Genomic DNA, 21,961 nt, shown 5'->3' with positions numbered 1-21,961 from the left:
AGGAAAAGATTATCATAAGGAAACATGTGACAGGAAGAGAAGATGGACTAGGCACACCGTATGAAATGACAGGTAGACAGCCAGAATAACTGACTGGCTCACAATGACAGGAGGAAGGGAGAAAGGCTTGTAGCATGTTGGTTTGAACCCCTCAGTGGAGAAAGTATGGACATGGACAAGAGTCACACAGGACGAGTAGGAATGGATAGGTTGCAAGCTGTATCATTAGAGGGTATATCCAAATGGATGAGATCACAGGTCTAACTGCATATCTCAGCATTAACATCGGCTATTGTTATTATTATAATAATAAATGGAACAATTAAGAGATTGAGCAAAAACTGCAATAAACATATTAAAATTGGGAAATACAACAATATATAGTCTGTGTATTATATTTTCCCCATTAATTGATAAGCTCTCTGAGGGGAGGACCATCATTTTTCATTTCCACAAGCATTTAGTAAGTACCACCAGGCTCTTTGCTAAGCAACAAAAACAAAATGGCAAAGATGAAAATCTCTGCCCTCAAGGAGCTCACAATCTGCTGGGGGGAAACAGAGTGTATTGGGTACATTAATATAAAATATATACAAAATCATTTCAGGGAGAGAGAGGAGGCAAAAAGAGATCAATAAAGGTCTTATATAGAAGGGAGAATACAGCTAAGGTATGAAGGGAGCTAGGAATTGCAAGAGGCAGGTGAGGAGAGAGAGTATTCCAGGGAAGAAGGGCAGTTTGTGTAGAAAGACACATCAGGTAAACATAGGGAATGTCATGTAAAGGGAAAACCATGTTGGCCAATTTGGCAGGAACACAGACTATGTGACAGGGTATACTGTAAAATTATTCTGGAAAAATAGGCTGGAGTCAGCCTAAGAAGAATTTTAAATGTTAAACAGAGATACTTTTATTTTATCTTAGAGGCAAGAGAGTCACCGAAAATTCTTGAGCCTGGACATGGTCAAATCTGAGTTTTAGGGACATTAAACTTAGCAGCTCCATGGAGCATGAATTGAAGAGGCACCAAATTAGAAAGGGAGAAAAGAGGGCCAAGGACAGGGCCTTGGAATATAACCAAGCATAGCAATGATCCGGCAAGAGACAGCAATTTCACAAAAATCTAGAGCGAAGAGTATCTGAGTGCAATCAATAGTGGCACATATTAGCAAAAGGTCAAGTATGAAGATGGAGAAATAACTACTGGAATTAGGAATTAAGACATCATTGGTAACTTTTTGGAGAGCAGTTTCAGTTGAGTGGTGAGGTCAGAAGCTAGACTGTAAGAGACTGAGGCATAGGATAGAGAAGTATATTCAGGTTTTTCACCTTTGTGTTACTAGCACAAAGACTGGAGCAGGAAGGACACTTAATGTTCTTTAAACTGCATGTAAATATAATAACATTATACATTTATAGTTTTGCACAATGATCTTTCTATATAGTAGTTCATTTGAATTTCCAATAAAGTCAAGAGGCAGGTACACATCACTGACTATAAACAGTGCTACAAGCAATTAACTGAACTTTAGTAAATTATTTTGATATTTGGCCAAAAGAAAAAATATTCAATTTTCATTTGAAAACAGCACAAAAATACAGAAAACTTACTTTTGAATCTTTAAATAGGCCATAGCCCTATTGGCTGGAAGAAGAGCATTGGCGCCATCTGCTGCTATGCCTCTAGTATAACATTCAATTGCTAGTTCATACTTCCCTTCTTTGAAAAATCCATTTCCCTAAAACACAGAAAAGAAAGCAGACTAAGTAAGAGTTGGTGTACATGAGACTGTGTATGTATGCAAAAGGGAATTTATTAAAATCAGTGTCACCACCACCAAAAAACTAAATGACATTAAGGTACTTTTTACTCCATTACTGTTAGGAAACATATAAAACCTTACATTTTATAAAATGCCACTTCAATTGAAAGAAAAGAGTGTGGAAAGAATGACTTCAACTTACTGTACTAAGAGATGTTATTTTCTTATATCAAGTTTTTTTCATTAATCATCATCTTTAGAACCAATTTTGCTTTAATACTTAAACACATCAACCCAGTTCCAGGCTTGTGGAAGTTCACCTTTGTGATTTGTTTTGTTTGCTTGTTTCAGAGTTTTTGAACAGTATTCTTTTTTTAAAAATCTTGTTTTTTCTTACTTGAGGAAACCTTATTATGAATTTCAAGTGAAATAGTATTGCTTATTGATGTCACACACTTAAAAGGATGGTGATTCTCTAAGAACTGTTCTTTACTGTCCATGGCATGATCAAGTGTGTGTGTCACAGCAGTTCAAAAATCAATTTCAACTTCTTTTTGTAATCTAGCTAGAATACTTTGTTTTGTAGCTGATGACATGGCATTGCTGAAAAAAAGCATTCATAAATATGATTGGAGATGCTTGTTTTGCTCCGAGAAATTTCTATTAAGAAGGCTTTTGGATCACCATTTTTACTTATCCTACACTGAAATGAAACTGGACTTAGTCCTTGGAAACTTTTATTGCTTTCACAAATAGGACGCAATGCTTCCAGTTCCATTTCCTGGTCCTCTTTGGTGCTCATTACTCTGGCAGCAAGGTCCTCCTCTCTCTGATGGGGAGGCCGGTGAATGGTGGTGGGAGAGGGAGGAAGCAGCCAAGAACGGGATCAATATCGAAGGACCAGAAGCCAATCCCCATCTCACCACACCTCAGTCCACAAGAGCATATATTAATAAAAACACTCCATATATACAAAAGTAAAAAACACTAGCATTAAGATTTTCCATTAAAAACATATTTAAGTTGACAACAGGCAATTCCGTTAGATATACACTTCAGTATTCATAAGTTTTTATGACATGTGAATTATAGATTGCAATTTCTTGCATTTTCCTCCTTGACTCTATAAATTTGTTTTTCAATGAGGTAAAATCTGTGCTATTATCAAAAAGTAATCTCTTCTACAAAGTCCAATTTACTGTCCCAATATTTGCTATTTTTCTAAAAATGTACAAGATAATAATAAATTTTCATTTAAAAAATTTTAATATGTGCTACCTTATAATGTTAATTTTCAGCTTAAATTATACTAACATTTTAAAATACTCAAACTTTAAGAAGAAATACTTATTTTCATGCATATAGTCTCAAAGGTGACAACATTTTCAGTTGTATTACAGAAAAGAATTATTCCAATGTCTGATTGTACTATGGAGGTGACCCTGGGTCCTCAAAGGCTATCTAAGCAAAGTATAGCCTTTAGAAGGGACCACCATGATGATAAGGCTTTGAGTACCATTCTGGCCACAGACTGTGTCTCTTTTCCAAGCTAGCTAAGCAAGTATGAAGAGACTCAATACCAATAGTCTAGCCATTAAGTGATAAATCCTTTGGCCACAGTAATCCACAAAGTAAGAAATGACCCTCAGTCCTTTGTGTTCCTCATCTACATCCACAGATACTGTAGTTTAGGTTCAAATAGTTTTTCGACCATTGCAGCCATAAAACAGGGAGAGAGGTGTTTGCTATTGTCATGAGGAACATCCAACAAAGAGTCCAAATGGAAGAGTGACTCCATATAGGTGGTGAAAGTGTATGAGGTATCAAGCCTCACAATTTTTCCAAGTCTCCTAAACATGTTTTATAATCACTAAAGGAGTTTGTCCTAGTTATCTATAAAAAATGAAAAATGTCTACTGTCCACAGACTATTTTACGCAGTTAGATTAACAGTCCATAAAGTTGGATCCATCAGTACCTCTATGTTGGTCAGACAAGCAGAGGGACAAGAAGCCGGGCTCAAAAGTAAACAAGAGGAAGAGATCATTTGGGAAACCACACAGTACTTTCAACAATGTCAAATTTCTCCTTGGATCTAAAATCTATCTTTTTAACACTAACATTCTTCTAGCAATGCTATGTTGCTAGGAATTGGAATACCATAATCTCTACAAATTAAAAAGTGCGGGTAACCCAAAGAGCAGAGGAGACATTCCCGGTGGGTGTAAATGGGCTATATTATATAGCAAATTACCAATGACAAAATGTACGCACAAAGTAGCATGTAAGAAAAGAGATTTGTAAAAAGAAAAGGTGAAAGGAGGCGTTAACAGAGGAGGAGTTTATATGCTGTATTTGTAATTACATAATATCAAGAGACAGAGCAAGGTCCTCATGCTACTAAGCGGACCCACTGGGCAGGACTTATTGGAGGCTACAGGATGAGAAAGCATGGAGGGAATAATCCTCATTGATGAAATCACAGATCTGCTAAATTACTGAAGTATTTTTAGTAGCACTATCAGCTGTGATATAGATTTCACAAATCAGGTCTTGTGAAGTTTTGTCAAATATATTAAATCAGAATATAGACTAAATTAAGATTTGCCAAATTCCAGAGTAAAAGAACTCATCATTAACTCACTCAACAACTATTTATTAGTTATTTACTATTTATTATTTATTCAATGCCTGAGCACTGAGCTAGATGCCTCAATACATAAAAATTAAACAAAATCATGTCTCCCAAAAATATACATCAAAGAAGCATTACTACTATTAATAAAAGCTTAGGGAAAAACTAAAACTCAAGCATTAGTTTTATTTCCCCATTCCAATATTACAGAGGCATTTCATGGCAGAACAAAAAATTCACTGGGGCAGCTAGGTGACACAGTGAGTAGAGCACTGGCCCTGGAGTCAGGAGGACCTGAGTTGAATCAGGCCTCAGACACTTGACACACTTAGTAGTTGGGTAACCTTGGGCAAGTCACTTAACCCCAATTGCCCTGCCTTCTCCTCACCCAAAAAAAAAAAAAAGTTTAAAAAAATTCACTGAATTCATATTGAGGTCAGTTTAATTTACTGGAGGATGAATTCAACATTGTTTTAAAAAGAAATACAGTACATACAATACCATGAACTAGAATCACCAAAATGGTCAGAATATATGCTAATTAAGTAAAAAACTAATTTCAATTATTAAAAATGATCTCATTTTAAGTTAAAACTGCCCTTACAACTTCATACCATTTACATATTTAATTATTCTAACCTGCTTCAACTACCAAAAATCCTGCATTAATAAGGTTTTACTACATCTTATTTCAAGATTCTACTAATTTGCTGTTTGCCCTAAAAATAACAATCTTTTTGTATTCAATTTTGCTATAAGGAGTTGGTTTTCACCTGAAATTAATATACATTTAATATACATTTTTGCAAGACACTTTTATTCATTAGGTGGTACAATACCGAGGTATAAAGAGATCAAAATATCTATTTCTAAGTTAGTTACTTGCTACGACTATAATATCATTACCAAGTATATAAAATGCTTTTCGTCCACTACCTTAACATCAGTCATCACATTACGATGACTTGTTTACATGCAAAAGCTACTATCTTAGCGATTTCCAAAGTGAAGTTCCACAGCAATTTAAAAATAATAATATGAAGGGCAGTAAGGTATATAGTATATACTAGTTTGGATTCAGAAAAACCTGAGTTCAAATTCCACTTCGGACACTAGCTCTGGGACTTTGGACAAGTCACACAAGTTATTCTCTGTAAACCACATTTTTCTGATTAAATGGGAATAATAAAAGTACCTATTTCACAGGGTGGTTGTGAGTATCAAACTAGCTACTACAAGTGCTTTGTAAATTTTGAGGTCCTATAAAAATGTTAATTGTGATGATAATTAAGAGAATATACAGGTAGTAGCAAATAAGGAACCAAGGAAAAAATATTAAGCAGAATCATTATCTATGATGCATGTTTCAATGTCCTCAGAATATTTTGTTAAAACTAAAGCAACTTTAATGAATGACGGCAATTTTGTGAAAATTCAATATTTTTGTAATAATTTTTTTTTTTTTACCAAATCTTTCTCTCGGATGGCCTGTTGCCTACACTGCTGTTCTTTAAGTTGTTTTTTTTCTTCTTCAGTTACTTCAATCACTGCATCATTTTCTTTTAGGGGAGAACCTTCTCTGGACATCAGTGCCTAGGAAATAGAAACATTAAGTAGAAACAAACATATGATAGACTTGTACGTTGTGCATGAAATACCCATTAAGAATTTATGGACTATCTCAAAATAATTCCTAAAATACCAAAAGTTCAAGTTTAGTTCAAAATCTACATTCAATCAAGTAAAAACAAATGAATATTTGACATGGCTCTCAAACCAGCATTTCAAACCAGAAACATCTCCTAAAAGTAGATCTCTGTCTCAGAGTATAATGTATATGTAAGGTAGGTCTGAGACTAAAAATAAAACAAATTCTCAATTCCATAATATAGTGATATTGATCTAACATGAAACTGTATTCATCTCCTAAAGCAAATATATTTTCCTGTTCTCACAAAGAAAACAAATAGGAAAGCAGGAAAAAACCTTACAAACTTTAAAGCACTACATAACTCTGATTATCTTTTTACTTTAAATTTGTTTTTTAGTTCTCAACATTCACTTGCATATGATTTCGAGTTCTAAATTTTTTCCTCCCTCCCCCCACGATGGCATGCAATCTGATATAGGCTCATGTACAATCATATTAAACATATTTCCCTATCAGTCATGTTGAGAAAGAAAAAATCATAACAAAATGGAAAAACCACGAGGAAGAAAAAACAAAGAGAAAATAGTGTGCTTCTATCTGCATTCAGACTCCACAGTTCTTTCTCTGGATGTGGATAGCATTTTCCATCTTGAGTCTTTTGAAATTGTCTCAGATCACTGTACTGCTGAGAAGAGCTAAGTCCATCAGAGTTGGTCAACACACAGTGTTGATGTTACTGTATACAGTCTTCTCCTGGTTCTCCTCACTTAACTCAGCTTCAGCTCATGTAAGTCTCTCCAGGTTTTTCTGAAATCAGCCTTCTCATCCTTTCTTATAGCACAATAGTATTCCATTACATTTATATACCACAACTTGTTCAGCCATTCCCCAAATAACAGGCATCCCCTCAATTTCCAATTCTTGGCCACCACAGAAAGAGCTGCTATAAATATTTTTGCACATGGGAGTCCTTTTCTCTGTTTTATGATCTCTTTGGGATACAGACCTAGAAGTGATATTGCTGGATCAAAGGGTAGGCACAGTTTTATAGCCCTTTGGGCATAATTGCAAATTGCTCTCCAGAATGCTTGGATCGGTTCACACTCTACCAACAATGTATTAGTGTTCCAATTTTCTCATATCTTCTCCAACATTTCTCATTTTCTTCTTATGTCATGTCAGCCAATCTGATAGGTGTGATATGATGCCTCAGTGTTGTTTTAATTTGCATTTCTCTAATCAATAGTGATTTAGAACATTTTTGCATATGACTATGAATACTTTAATTTCTTTATCTGAAAACTGCCTGTTCATATTCTTTGACCATTTATCAATTGGGGAATGACTTGTATTCTTATAAATTTGACTCAGTTTTCTATATATTTTAGAAATGAGTCCTTTATCAGAGACACTAGCTGTAAAAATTGTTTCCCAGGTTTCTGCTTCTCTTCTAATCTTGGTTGCATTGCCTTTGTTTGTGCAAAAACTTTTAAATTTAATGTAATTGAAATTATCCATATTGCATTTCATAATGTTATCTATCTCCCGTTTGGTCACAAAGTCTTTCCGTCTGTGCTCTATTATCAATACCAATAGTAGTAGTAGCAGTAGTAGTAGCAATAGTAACAGTAGTAGTAGTAGTAGTAGTAGCAGTAGCTGCTAATTTAAATAGTAATAGTGAAGTCTTCAATGTTAAAAATGTTATTTTTGCACTTTCTCTAAAAAAATTCATATTAAGAAAATTCCATTACTATGTGAAATTAAAAAAATTGCTTTTCATGAAGCTAGACACAAAAGATCGACCACTATTTATCTGAATAAGTACCATTTAATATGAGCAACTTTTATTTTTTTTACCTGATTGATTTTCTTGAGTTCATTTTTTGCTTCAAAGTTATTTGGTTCCAGTTCTAATACTCTTTCATAATCTAAGTGAGACATAGGAACATAAAACTTAAAAATACATGAAAAAAAGTTTCGTTTGTAGTCAAGTTTTTAAAAGGAATTAAGAAACCATTAACAGTTGATATCAAGCAAACTGATATGACTTAATCTCAGCTCTAACTCCAACACCCAACTTAAAAAAAGAAAATCCTGGCACAAATCATAATCCTTCACTAGACCCAAGACCACTACTTGCAAGTATGTACTATGTACCATAAGTTAGTAAGCTGTTAAATCCCACTACATATCCACTTCAGGCAGACATTTTGTGATCTATACAATACAAAGAGCATATACTGTCAGGTCAATGAAGTTAGAAATTTAAATGAAAACTATAAAATCCTTTTACTAGATATTAAGACTCATTTAATCCCTTATATAGTTGCCTCATTTTTATCAATACTACGGAATAATTAGTAATGAGAATAAAATTAAATACACAAAAATTATTTTAAAGTAACTCCTCAAAAGCCAAAAGTGGTCACTATGTAGTCTTCTTTGCATGACAAAATGAAAAATGAATGCAATTTGATAATGATTACCTTCTTTGGCATCCTCTAACTTCTGCAGTGCAAAACGAGCAGCCCCTCTTCTAACATAAGCCTTTGTATAATTCCTATTCAATGCAATCGCCAAATTACAATCAGACTCAGCAACAGCAAATCTGTAATACATGAAATGTCATTATTAATAAGATAAAGTATTAACAAATTTTCTTAAACATAGTCCTCTTCTGATGACTCACTGCAACGAGAAGACAACCCTGAGCTCTTCAAGGTTTTGACAGCAGAGGGGAAGCTCAGAAAGGTTTTGAGAATGATTCTATCTATGAATGAATAAATGAGTTAAAAGGGTTTAAGTGTTTAGCACTACACAAAAAGGAAAGCAAAGATAGTTTTGCCCTCAAAGCAACCAGACTACATTGTTGACAAGAAGTACAGAGTTTGGATCCTACCTCATACATTTACTATGGATGACCCTGGCAAGTCACTTCACCTTTCAGCCTCAGTGTCCTCATGCATAAAATCAGGATACTAATAGCCCCTATCAATCTCACAGCATGGTTGTGAGCACTGGCTGGGATAACATATGTCAAGTACAATATAAATGCTAGCTATTATTATGATTACTATTCTAATGGAGAAACAATACACAGAGTGGAGTGCTAACCAGAGAAGGGAACTCTACTGAGTCAAGATAAAGGGATAAATGGAGTTATAAAACAGTGACACTCCATCCAAGAATAATGAACTCCATTTAAGTAGGGTGCCTATGCCAGACATGTCTCATTAGTCTCCAAAGTACATTCCAGACTTTCCCAACGGACCCCTGAGTAAATATCTTCATTCTCATCCCCCCTCCATGGCTTTTCAGCTTCATTTTATGTTCTATCTTTCCTCATTAGAATGTAAGCTCCATGGGGGAACGGATTATTTTTCTACTTATATCTGTATTCCCAATACTTAGCACACTGCCTGGCACACAGGAAACACTTAATAAAGGCTTCTTGACTGACAATGGCAAAACTGATCTGAACAGAGTGCATGGCTGCAGAACCAGAAGGTTGTGGTAGGAGATAGAAAGGAAACACCACAGATGGAAAGGAAGCTGTGGAGGCTGGAGAGGAAGAAGTGAAGGATGGCTAGGGCTTTCCTGAAAATGGAATAGAAGAGGCAGTGATGAGGCAGGAGGGCAGCACCCAGGGCAGAGTTTTCCAGTGTACAGTTGGTGAAGAAGTTGTAAAGGAGAGTGCTAGAGACTAACTGGCCAAGTCTACTTTCCAGGGACCAACTTTGGAACTACAGTTCTACTGGTGCTGTCCACACTAGTAGAATGGTCACAAGATTATAATTTTTTTTGGCCATGGCAACTCCCAAAACAAAGTAAAATAAAAATTGGCCCATAGTCTTGCGTGGCTGCAGAAGGGATGGGAAGCGGACTACTCAAAATGTGAAATCTTTGTCCAATGACTGATAGTCAATATTGCTGGAGGACCAGAATTATATCAACCTTGGCCATCTTGCTAGAAAAACAAAACCAGAAGATGAAAATTACAGCTAAATAAAAGAATGGCTTCCAGTATTCCTAAGAGAAGTAAAGAAGGGAGTGGATTTTAAAGTATGCCTAAAGACAAGAAATATTATGTTATGGAATAATTGGTAATCAGGTGCTACGACAATTGCAAAAAACAAAACAATTGCAAAAAATTGCAAAAAGTACTTGTGAAAAACACAGTGAAAATAACTGCAGACATACAAAATAACTATCAAAAAAAATGAAACAAAATTATACTTTGACAAAAAAGGACAAACGATGTAGGTGTCACCCCTGAGCTAGCTGTCAGGCGTGCAAGCCTGTTTCCTGGAAACACAGTTAATTGAAAGATGTGGAGAATAAATGAGCTCATTGTGGTTAATGTTTCTTGATTACGAAAAATCATTTAATTTATTAACGTCATCTTATACCTCATTTACAGTATGGTGTATCCCATCCATTCATCAAAATCATTTAAAATTCCTTAAAGAAATAACCCTGTTCAATGACCCTCTGACGGTAAACATAAGGCGAGGCATAAAACAGGGAGATGGATGCCCCCTAAAAGTATTCACCACTATGATAGAGAAGATGAGGTCCTCCAGATGCTCCTGTTTGCATCTGATGTTATAATGATTGCATAAAGCCTCAGAACACTCTAGGGTTCTAAAAGAGATCTGTAATCATTCAAAGTAATTTGACCAATCTATCCCCACAGGAAAGACCAAGTGGATGAAGAATATCTATTGACCACATTTCAACAGGTATTTGGACAGACACCCTATAGAGCTTGTCCAAGAGCACGTATAACTGGGATAGATGGCACACATAGACAATGAGTTGGGTCCAGAGGTGAACAGAAGATTAGGCCTGACTGCCTTTGAAAAACTGCAAGGCTCCTTTACTCATCTGAAACTTCTCGTGAAAGCAAGACTCTTCTTTTTAATATTAACATTCTATTAGTGTTGCTATATGGCAGTGAGACAAGGAAGTTACACAAGGTAGTTATAACTACCTCCAAAACACTAAAAATTGGCATCACATGGAGGCATAGTGAGCACTGAGTAGACACCCCCCCCCCCCACACACACACACGCACACTTGAGTAACCTGGAAGAACAAATATAAAAGAAGTCATCAAGGAATTATATGGGCTGGTAATGTGGCAAGAAAGAGAATACTAGAATCCTCATGATACCAGAAGAAAGCCTCTCACCACAGTGGATAGACGCTCTATAGGAAAAAGGGGAGAACGAGACACATCACTTACGTTAACTTTATGGGAGGATATGAACAAGCATCATATGGGATGATTAGTTATGGATGGGTGCCTGCTTGCACTGTTTAAGAGAACTACTGAATCGGGGCAGCTAGGCAGCACAGTGGATAGCGCATCAGTCCTGGAATCAGGAGGACCTGAGTTCAAATACAACCTCAGACACTTGATACTTAGTAGCTGTGTGACCCTAGGCAAGTCACTTAACCCCAACTGCCTCACCCCTGCCCCCAAAGAGAGAGAGAGAATTACTGAATCAATGAGACTACAGGTCCATTAAATGTTGAAACCACAAAGAACTCGTTGAAGTCCACTACTGTGGTGTCAAGAAAATGGAGTCTTTTCTCCCTTTGTTCTTTTCGTGGCGTCTAAGAAGTTCATCTCTTAATTGTTTTTTCCTGAGCTATCAAAGATAATCTAAAAGAGTAAAATCCTATCTGATGTAACAATCTAATATACTTTATTTGTATTCTTACCTAACCATAAAGTATCATTTGTTTTTCTTCTCCTTAAAAAGCAACTATCCTTAGGCTAAAAAAAGAAAATTCACTCTACAAGTGCCAAAAAACCTCCTATGGAACAAGTATATCAAAATCCAGGCACTGATACCAACGACTAAGATCCAATTCTATTGCCAAAAAATAATTATCCCTAACACTAATACCATTTATACTGCTTTTTCTATTAGCACACTGGGTTTTTTCCCGAGGGGGCAAGGCAGGGCAATTGGGGTTAAGTGACTTGCCCAAGATCACACAACTAGTAAGTTTGTCAAGTGTCTGAGGCCAGATTTGAACTTGGGTCCTTCTGACTCCAGGGCCGGTGCTCTACTCACCGCACCATCTAGCTGCCCCTAGCACACGCTTGTTACGGATACCAGTCATATATATTTAGGATCAGAGACTTAGAGCTGGGCGGGGGGGGTACCTTATAGCCTATCTAATTCAACTTTCCTCATTTCAAAAATGAGGAAAGTGAGGCCCCAAAAGGTTAAATGCCCAGCTCATGAGTGGTTCCATACATACAAAATAGCAGCAGAGCTGGGAGTTAAACTCAGGTCTTGACTCCAAATCCAGCACTCCTTATAGCCTCTTGCTTTGCTTCAACATTAAGTTAACCTTTAAACATATGTATATGGATTTTGTTTTTAAAAGAACTCACAGAAGTAAAATTTTAGATTTAAACTAAATAAGGGAAAATAATTCCTTTATTATGTAGCCAACCACATATAACATACAAAATGTTTAACATGATGACAGTGTCTTGAGGCTGTTACCAGTAAAATTCAACACATTCAAAAATCTTCCAAAAGTTTACCCATAAATGGAAACAGTCAGACTCTCTTAATGAATTCAATTATTAAACAACCATTGCTAAATACAGTGGGAGAAATAATAAAGAAATGGTCCCTGCACTCATGTAGGTTACAATCACGTAAGAGAGAAATGGTACATGCATAAACATGCAGCACTGTACAATAAATATAGTACAGAACAAATAGTATATTGTGTAAGCATACAAATCTACCTTACTTTTTCATTCTAAAGAATGCTGATGCTCTGTTTGTTGGTAAAACTGGATTATATGGATCTGCAGCCATGCCTTTTGTGTAACAGTCAATTGCTTCATCATATTTTCCTTGTTTGAAGTATTTATTTCCCTAAAAAAGAATAATTTTTGTCAACTTTCATGATGATGGAGCACAATTCCACAGCAATTATTTTGTCACTACATCTACAAACATCTTCCTCACGTACATTTCACCATTGAGCCTAGAAAAAAATGAGACAAAAAACGCTGCTTTGCAAGCTCAAGTCTTACTACAATTCTTTTTATGCCACAAACCAAACTGTTCCCAGCGCCTTGGTTGAAAAATAGACTGACTCTCCTTCTAATTAACAGGAGGAGCCCAGGAGACAAGATGGAAAATACCAGACCAGGAAGAGAAAGATAGCAAAATAAAAGTTTAACCCAAAGTAACTTAGCTTTGGCTAAGACTTTCTGTGATCCTCCCTGGCTCCTAGCAGATCTACCGGGACTATTTCTACCTAGAATCACAATCCTGGGGATATTTGGCCCTCCATCCCAGGTTAGAGATTCTTAACTTTTTCTGTGTCACTGATTCCCTATGGCCATCTGGTGAAGCCAACAGACCCTTTCTGAGAATGCTTTTAAGTGCATAAAACACAGAGAGGATCACAAAGTAAACCAATTATATTAAAATAGTTACCAAAATGTTTTTAAGAAAATATTTCACAGGGCTCAGGGCAAGAAACCTTGTCCTAGTGGCACCAATGGCACAAGTTCCTGAGAGCAGAAAGAAACCAGAAAATGCCATGTTGTAGTGATTCCTAAAGGATATGACATCACATCTTCACGCAGGGACAGGGGGAGGAGGCAGGGACATTGAAGGTGAGTGGTACAGTAAAAAGATTGCTGGGTTTAGATCAAAATAGTAGATTCAAACTCTAGCTCTGCCATTTACTACCTATCTAACTTTGGGCAAATTATTTAACCTTTATGCCTCAGTTTTCTTATCTGGAAAACGAGGGAGTTGGATGGCATCTAAAATCTCTTCCAGATCTAATCTTAGGTTCCTTAAGTCTACCATGTGGTACCTTTTCTTTCTCAGCAAGAGCCTTTTGTGAATCTATGTGAATCCCTTCTTCTTCTGAATCTGATTCTGCAGACACTGAATCATGAGTACTATCTTCTTTATCAAGCTCTTCAAGTATTGTGTCCTGAAATCACATAGGATAATAACAGATAATCATAACAGATTAAGTTTGAAGAAAAAAATACATATTACGTACTACAGAATGACGGAAAATTCAAACCAGAACATGCCAGGCACAGCAGGCTACATTAGCAAAATTCCCTGGGATCATTACTCAAGAACAGCTGTATACCAATAACTATGCTCTCAGAAGACTCATGTCATTTTTTAAAATGACATGCCACAAATTAGGGATGTTATTAAAATTTGCAGCAATAACAACAAAAGGCCAAAATCACTGAAGAGGCAGGATTTGGATTCAGAAGAGAAATGGGTTCAAATCCTGCTTCCAACATTTACTGGTTGTCTAATCCTTGTTATGTGTAAAATGAAACTGACCTCAAATTATAGCAGCCAAGGTAGATATGTGCAGCAGACATGGGAGGGGGAATATTCAAGAATCAAAAACTGCTTATCAAAGTTGTGGCAATTAAAATTGTATAGCTAGGAAACTTAAAGATCAGGTACTATATCTTGTTCTGTAAGCATTGAGGGACCTTAAGACAACATTCTGCTCTCGGTTCTACAATATCACCACATATTTAACCCAAAATAACAACCTAGAGATATTCTGATTTTATAAGTTACATGATTTTGTCCATCTTACAGAATTCTTATGGATGCCAGGATTGAAAACTGCCCAGCAAACTGCTTGCAAATAAACATAATTCTGAAAGATCTGCATTCATATAAGCCCATGAATGTAAAGAAATGGAAGGCTTGAAACTGTGAAAATGGAAATAATAATAGTCCGTACCGCTGAGGGTTGCTGTGAAAACTAAATGAGATAATGTACATAAAGTGCTTTGAAAACTTTAAAACTCTACATAAATGTCAGCTATTATAATCACCAACCTCAAACCAAAAACCTTTTACATAGCTAAAAAGGAAATGCCATCATAGCTATGAACACATTCCACTAAACTGATGATATTTTTACATACAATATGCTAGAAGATAAGAATCAGAACAAGAAATAGGAAAGCTTCAAGAGACTAGCTGACACTGTCAAAAAACTGCGTGGTAAAACCACAGATCCAGCTAAACACTGAACAGTAATGTTCAAGCAACTCAATGAATGGTGCTCTTGCATTTCCTACAAATATATGAATCTGATTTGTTTAAAAATAATACTTAGCATTACATGTTATTAAGATGAAAAACAAGAATTAAAAAATCAGAAGATACAGGGTTCATCTAACCCAGTATTGTTGCCATAAGGGGCATGAACTACTTTCAGTAGCCATCCTCATTCATAAATTTTTCTCATCCCATTTTTTACTACATTTAACTTTTCTGTTCACACTTGGATCAATGTTTATTACCCACTGTGTGAAGTTGTAACTTTTTAATTTGTCCTTAAGATTCTTCTCACTGAGTGGGTCAAAGAACAAATCACAGAAACAATCAATAACTTCATTCAAGAGAATGACAATAATGAGACAACAAAGCAAAACTTATGGGATGCAGCAAAAGCAGTTCTAGGGGAAGTTTTATATCTCTAAATGCTTACATGAATAAAATAGGTAAAAGGAGATCAATGAACTGGGCACACAACTGAAAAAGCTAGAAAAAGAACAAATTGAAAATCCCCAATTAAATACCAAATTAGAAATATGGAAAATCAAAGGAGAGATTAATAAAATTGAAATCAAGAAAACTATTAAGAAATAAAACAAAGCGCTCATTTTATGAAAAAACCAATAAAATTGATAAACCTTTGGTCAATTTGATTTAGAAAAAGAAAGAAGAAAATCAAATTACCAGTATCAAAAATGAAAAGGGTGAGTTCACCTCTAATGAAGAAGAAATCAAAACAATAATTAGGAATTATTTTGCCCAATTGTATGCCCATAAATTTGACATCCTTAGAGATATGGATGAATATCTACAAAAACATAAATTGCCCAGGTTAACAGAAGAGGAAGTAAAATTTCTAAATAACCCCATCTCAGAAAAAGAAATTGAGCAAGTCATCAATGAACTCCCTAGGAAAACATCTCCAGGACCAGATGGTTTTATGTGTGAATTCTATCAAACATTTAAAGAACAATTAATTCCTATACTTTGTAGACTATTTGGGAAAATAGGTGAAGGAGTCCTACCAAATTCTTTTTATGACACAAATATGGTACTAACACCCAAACCAGGTAGAGTCAAAACAGAGAAAGAAAATTATAGACCAATTTCCCTAATGAATATGGATGCAAAAATTTTAAATAAAATATTAGCAAAAAGACTGCAGCAACTTATCACCAGAATAATACACTATGACCAAGTAGAATTTATTCCAGGAATGTAAGGCTGGTTCAATATTAGGAAAACGATTAGCATAACTGACCATATCAACAATAAAACTAGCAGAAACCACATGATCATCTCAATGTATGCAGAAAAAGCCTTTGACAAAATACAACACCCATTCCTATTAAAAACACTAGAAGGCATAGGAATAAATGGAGCCTTCCTTAAAATTATAAATAGCATCTACCTAAAACCATCAACAAGCATTATTTGTAATGGGGATAAGCTAGATGCATTCCCAATAAGGTCTGGGGTGAAATAAGGATATCACTCCTACTAATCAATTTGGTACTAGAAACGTTAGCTGTAGCAATAAGAGAAGAAAAAGAAATTGAAGGAACTAGAATAGGCAAAGAAGAAACTAAATTATCACTTTTTGCAGATGATATGATGATTTGTGTAGAGGATCCTAGAGAATCAAGTAAAAACCTACTTGAAATAATAAACAACTTTAGCAAAGTTGCAGGATATAAAATAAACCCACATAAATCCTCAGCATGCCTATATACTACTAACAAAGCCCAATGGCAAGAAACAGGAGGAGAAATTCCATTCAAAGTTACTGTAGACACTATAAAATACTTGGGAGTCTATCTGCCAAGACAAACCCAGGGACTATATGAACATAATTATGAAACATTTTTCACACAAACAAAGTCAGATCTAAATAAATAGAAAAATATCAGTTGTCATGGTTAGGCTAATATAATAAAAATGACAATTTTACCTAAATTAATCTATCTATTCAGTGCCATACCAATTGAATTACCAAAAAATTATTTTAAAGAGCTGGATAAAATAATAACAAAATTCATCTGGAAGAACAAGAGGTCTAGAATATCTAGGGTATTAATGAAAAGAAGTGCTAGAGAAGGTGGCCTAGCCATACCAGATATCAAACTGTACTATAGAGCAGCAGTCATCAAAACTGCCTGGTACTGGCTAAGAAACAGAGTGGTGGATCAGTGGAATAGGACAGGTACAAAGATGGAGAAGTCAATGACTATAGCAATCTACTCTTTGACAAACCCAAAGAGGCCAGCTTCTAGGCTAAGAATTCACTATTTCACAAAAACTCCTGGGAAAATTGGAAAATGGTAGGGCATAGACCAATATCTTACACCATATACCAAAATAAAGTCAAAATGGGTTCATGATTTAGGAATAAAGGCTGATATTATAAGCAATTTGGGAGAGCAAGGAGTAATTAACCCATCAGATTTATGGAAAAGAAAAGAATTCATGACACAACAAGAGACAAGAGAGCATTACAAATTGTGAAATGGATAATTCTGATTATGTTAAATTGAAATGTTTTTGTACAAAAAAAGCCAATGCAACAAAGATTAGGAGGGAAGCAGAAAATTGGGAGAAAATCTTTACAACTAGTGTCTCTGATAAAGGCCTCATCTGTAAAATATACAGGGAACTGAGCCAAATATATAGGAATACAAGTCATTCCCCAATTGAGAAATAGTCAAAGGATATGAACAGGCAGCTTTCAGAGGAAGAAATTAAAGATACCCATAAGCATATGAAAAAATGCTCGAAATCACTACTGATCAGAGAAATGCAAATCAAAACAATTCTTAAGTACCACATCTCTCCTGTCTGATTGGATAAAATGACAAAACAGGAAAATGATAAATGCTGGAGAGGACGTGGGAAAATTGGAACATAGTTATGTTGCTGGTGGAGTTGTGAACTGATCTAGCCATTTTGGAGAGCAATTTGGAACTATGCCCAAAGGGCTATAAAAATGTTCATACCCTTTGACTCAGTAATACCACTTCTAGGGTTGTATCCCAAAGAGATCACACAAGTGGGAAGAGGACCTATATGTACAAAAGTATTTATAGCGGCTCTTTTTGTGGTAGCTAAGAATGGGAAATCAAAGGGATGCCCATCAATTGGGGAACGGCTGAACAAGCTGTGGTATATGAAGGTACAGACTTCATAACAACCTGGAAAAACCTACACAACATAATGCTGAGTGAGCAGAACAGAGCAAGGAGAACATTATATACAACCACAGATATATGGATTCTGTGAGGACTAACCCTGACAGACTTTGCTCTTCTCAGCAACACAAGGTGCAAAGACAACTCCAAAGGACTCATGATGGAGCATACTATCTACATCCAGAGAAAGAGCTATGAAGTATGAATGCCGATTGAGGCACACTTTATGCTCACCTTCCCCCCCCCCCTTTTTTTTCCTCTCTTTTGTTTTTGGGGTTTTTTTTTTTTGGTTCTGTTTCTTCTTTCTCATGATTCATCCCATTGGTCATAATTCTTCTCCACAACTTGACTTGTGTGTAAATTAATTCAATGCGAAGCTATACATGGAAGATATATGGGGTTCCATGCCATCTTGGGGTGGGGGGGGGGGAAGGAAGAAAATCTGGAACTCAAAATTATATAGAACCGAGTGTTGTAAACTAAAAATAAAAAAAAATTAAAATTTACCAAAAAAAAAAAAACAACTCTTCTCATTGAGCAATTTGGAGCTACACTCAAAAGGCAATCAAACCGTGCATACCCCTTGATCGAGCAATACCACTACAAGGACTGTATCCCAAAGAGATTTTTAAAAATGAAAAGGACTTACATGTAAAAAAATATATATTTACAGCAGCTCTTTTTGTTGGGGGATAAGAACTGGAAATTCCCCTCAAATAGTGAATGGCTAAACAAATTGTGGTATATAAATGTAATGCAATAGTACTGTGCTCTAAGAAAGATGAGCAGGCAGATTTCAGAAAAACCTGGAAAGACTGACATGAACTAACGCCGAGTGAAATGAGTAGAACCAGAACACTGTACACAGTAACAGCAATATTGTGCAATGATCAATTATAAATGGTTTAGCTCTTCTCAGCAATATAAAGACCATTCCAAAAGACTCATGATGAAAAATGCTATCCTAATCGAGAGAAAGAACTACAGAGTCTGAATGCAGATCAAAGCATACTATTTTCACTTTCTGGGGGATTTTCCCTTTTGTTCTGTTTCTTCTTTCATAACACAAATTATGTGGAAATATGTTTAACATGATTGCATACGTATAACCCTTGTCAGATGCTTGTCATCTTGGGGATGGGGAAGAGGAAGGAGGACAGGAGAAAAATTTGGAACTCAAAATCCTATAAAAATGAATGTTGAAAATCATCTTTACATGTAATAAGAAGAAATTAGTTATTTACAAGAACAACAAAAAAGACTTCCTCATTCAAGTTTTAAAAGGTGCTCCATCATTCTACTATTTCCAGATTTGGTACAAATGTTATATATTCCTTCATTTCACTTTCAACCTTTGCCTTTCTAGACTGAATAGTCCAAATCTGCATTTTATTTGGGGAAGGCAACACGTTCACAGATAAATATAAGACATATAAAACATATACACAAAAATATAGTGATTGGGGTCAGGGAGGGAGGATGGGACTGACAAATGGGGAAGATAGGCAAGGTCCCTTTAAGGAGGTGGCATTTTTGTTTAGCCATGAAGGGAGCTAGGGTACCAAGCAAAGAAGCTAGAGAGGACATTCCAGACAAAGGGGTATAGCAGGTACAAAAGCACAGAGGTGGGAGATAGAACATTATGTATAGAGAATAGCAAATGGTTCAGTTCCATTGGAGCACGTAGCAATACAAAAGAAGTAATGGATAATTAGTCTGGAAAGATAAACTTAAGCCAGATAGTTCAGGGCTTTAAATGTCAAACAAAGGAATGTGGATTCATCCTAAAGGCAAGATATTTCTGGAGGAGCGACAGGGTCATACTTGTGTTTCAGGAATGTCAATTTGGAGGCTACGTAGAAGATGGATTGCAAAGGACAAACACTAGATGAAGGGGGGACCAAGTAAGAGATTATTTCCATAGTCTAAGCAAGAGATAAGGGCCTGGACTGAGGTGACTGTGATGTGAACCAAATACAGAAAGCAGAAAGATGTTGAGGAAAATCAACGAGACTTTGGCAACTGATTGGATACAGAGGGTAAGTGAGAATGAGGACTCAAGGATAACTCTTGGGTAACTAGAAGACTAGGGCAGCTAAATGGTGCAGTGGATAGAGTGCCAGGCCTGGAGTCAGGAAGCTTCATCTTCCTGAATTCAAATCTGGCCTCAGACACTTACTAGCCGTGGAACCCTGGGCAAGTCACTTAATTCTGTTTATCTCAGTTTCTTCATCTGTGAAATTAGAGAGAGAAGGAAATGGTAAACCATACCATTATCTTTACCAAGAAAACCCTAAATGGGGTCACAAAGAGTCAGACACAACTGAAAATGCCTGAACAACTGGAAGAATGGCTGTGTTTTCAATAGAAATAGAAGAGTTAGGAAAAGGGATTAGTTTAGAGAGAAAAATAATGATTTTGCCTCAACTAACCAGTTTTTAAGGGTAAGTTATTAATAATGTAGACAAAGCAGTATACTTTGGCTATCACATCCATCAGTGTTGCTTAAGTCTTTATTATTTTTTAAAAATAAATCTGTCATAGGACAGCCAAAGAGGTAAGATGAAGTCACTTTATTCAGGCTAAATACAATAACAGTTCTAGGGAAACTGAAAAAAAAAAAAAAGAAAAGAAAAACTTAGAAAAAAATCCTAACAAAAATCATGTACAAAAGATCACTTCGTCATGACATCTGAAGAGTATTATCATAGCTGACTTCGAAATGAACTTATAAAAGACAAAGAAGGAAAGAACAGCAGAACTTCAAACAGAATATTCTGGAAATAGGTTACTCAAAAATTTTAATTAACTATGTTAATTAGAAGAGAACCAGAGCATCTTTTTATTTCAATATTAGTTGAAATCTTTCTAAAATGAGAGCCTCAATCTATCAATTCTCCTCGTATATTCCTCCACAAGTATATACTGACTTGATTTTTAAATAAATCCCTGATATTGGCTTGATTTACTATCATTTGCCTTTTCCTTAAAAGTGAATCACAGAAAGAAAAAAAAAACTAGTTAATTGAAGGTTCAAGTTGAAGCTTTATTGTACTATGAAATAATCTATAACAGGTAAAGGAAAATTACATAGAAACTCTTACATCTCTTTTATCTGCAGATTGCTGTTACCAGCAAATCTGTGTTTGTATATCAAAGAGCATATGACTTAAATAACTTACCACATCAAGTTTTCCCCATGCTTCATAATCATAAGATTTTATCCTGTTTTTTTTGTTTTCTTCTGTGGTTTTTTTCGAAGGCATTTTCGTTTTGCTTTTCTTCTTTTTCTTAAAATTTTTATTTCGAACAGGAAATAAGTTCTAGGTAGAAAAACATTTTTTTAAAGTGCTGTATGATTTTACTTTTAACTATCAACAAGACATTATCACTGGCAGTATGTCATTTTCAAGGAAAAAAAGTGCTTATTAGTCATCAACCGAATGTACCTATCATTTGCAGTGATTATGCTCAAATTAACTCCTATTTAAATACTAAATTTTCATGACTTCATCAGTGTGGATACTAGTATTGCACACACAACTCACCTCAATATATGATTTGCTGTGGCGGAGAAATTAATTACATTGGGGCCAAATCTATTGATAAGCATCTTCA

The 21,961-nt window shown here is 35.6% G+C and overlaps 1 protein-coding gene and 1 pseudogene across 1 annotated transcript in view; both read right to left on the bottom strand.

Annotated features, from left to right (window-relative positions):
* The window catches only part of RPAP3 (RNA polymerase II associated protein 3), a 60,452-nt gene that overhangs the window by 33,903 nt on the left and 4,588 nt on the right, over positions 1–21,961 (bottom strand). The window contains exons 3-9 of the mRNA XM_036761024.1: positions 21,526–21,666; positions 13,921–14,043; positions 12,835–12,962; positions 8,535–8,656; positions 7,906–7,976; positions 5,865–5,990; positions 1,612–1,739 (exon numbers count right to left, since the gene is read on the bottom strand). Of these exons, the coding sequence (XP_036616919.1) occupies positions 1,612–1,739; positions 5,865–5,990; positions 7,906–7,976; positions 8,535–8,656; positions 12,835–12,962; positions 13,921–14,043; positions 21,526–21,666 (839 nt within the window). The remainder of the gene's footprint in view (positions 1–1,611; positions 1,740–5,864; positions 5,991–7,905; positions 7,977–8,534; positions 8,657–12,834; positions 12,963–13,920; positions 14,044–21,525; positions 21,667–21,961) is intronic.
* Positions 2,007–2,565, bottom strand: LOC118851545 (annotated as a pseudogene).

Source organism: Trichosurus vulpecula, chromosome 5 (genome assembly GCF_011100635.1).
Source record: "Trichosurus vulpecula isolate mTriVul1 chromosome 5, mTriVul1.pri, whole genome shotgun sequence".
Classification (NCBI taxonomy): Eukaryota; Metazoa; Chordata; class Mammalia; order Diprotodontia; family Phalangeridae; genus Trichosurus; species Trichosurus vulpecula.
This window is presented reverse-complemented; position numbering and strand designations above follow the sequence as displayed.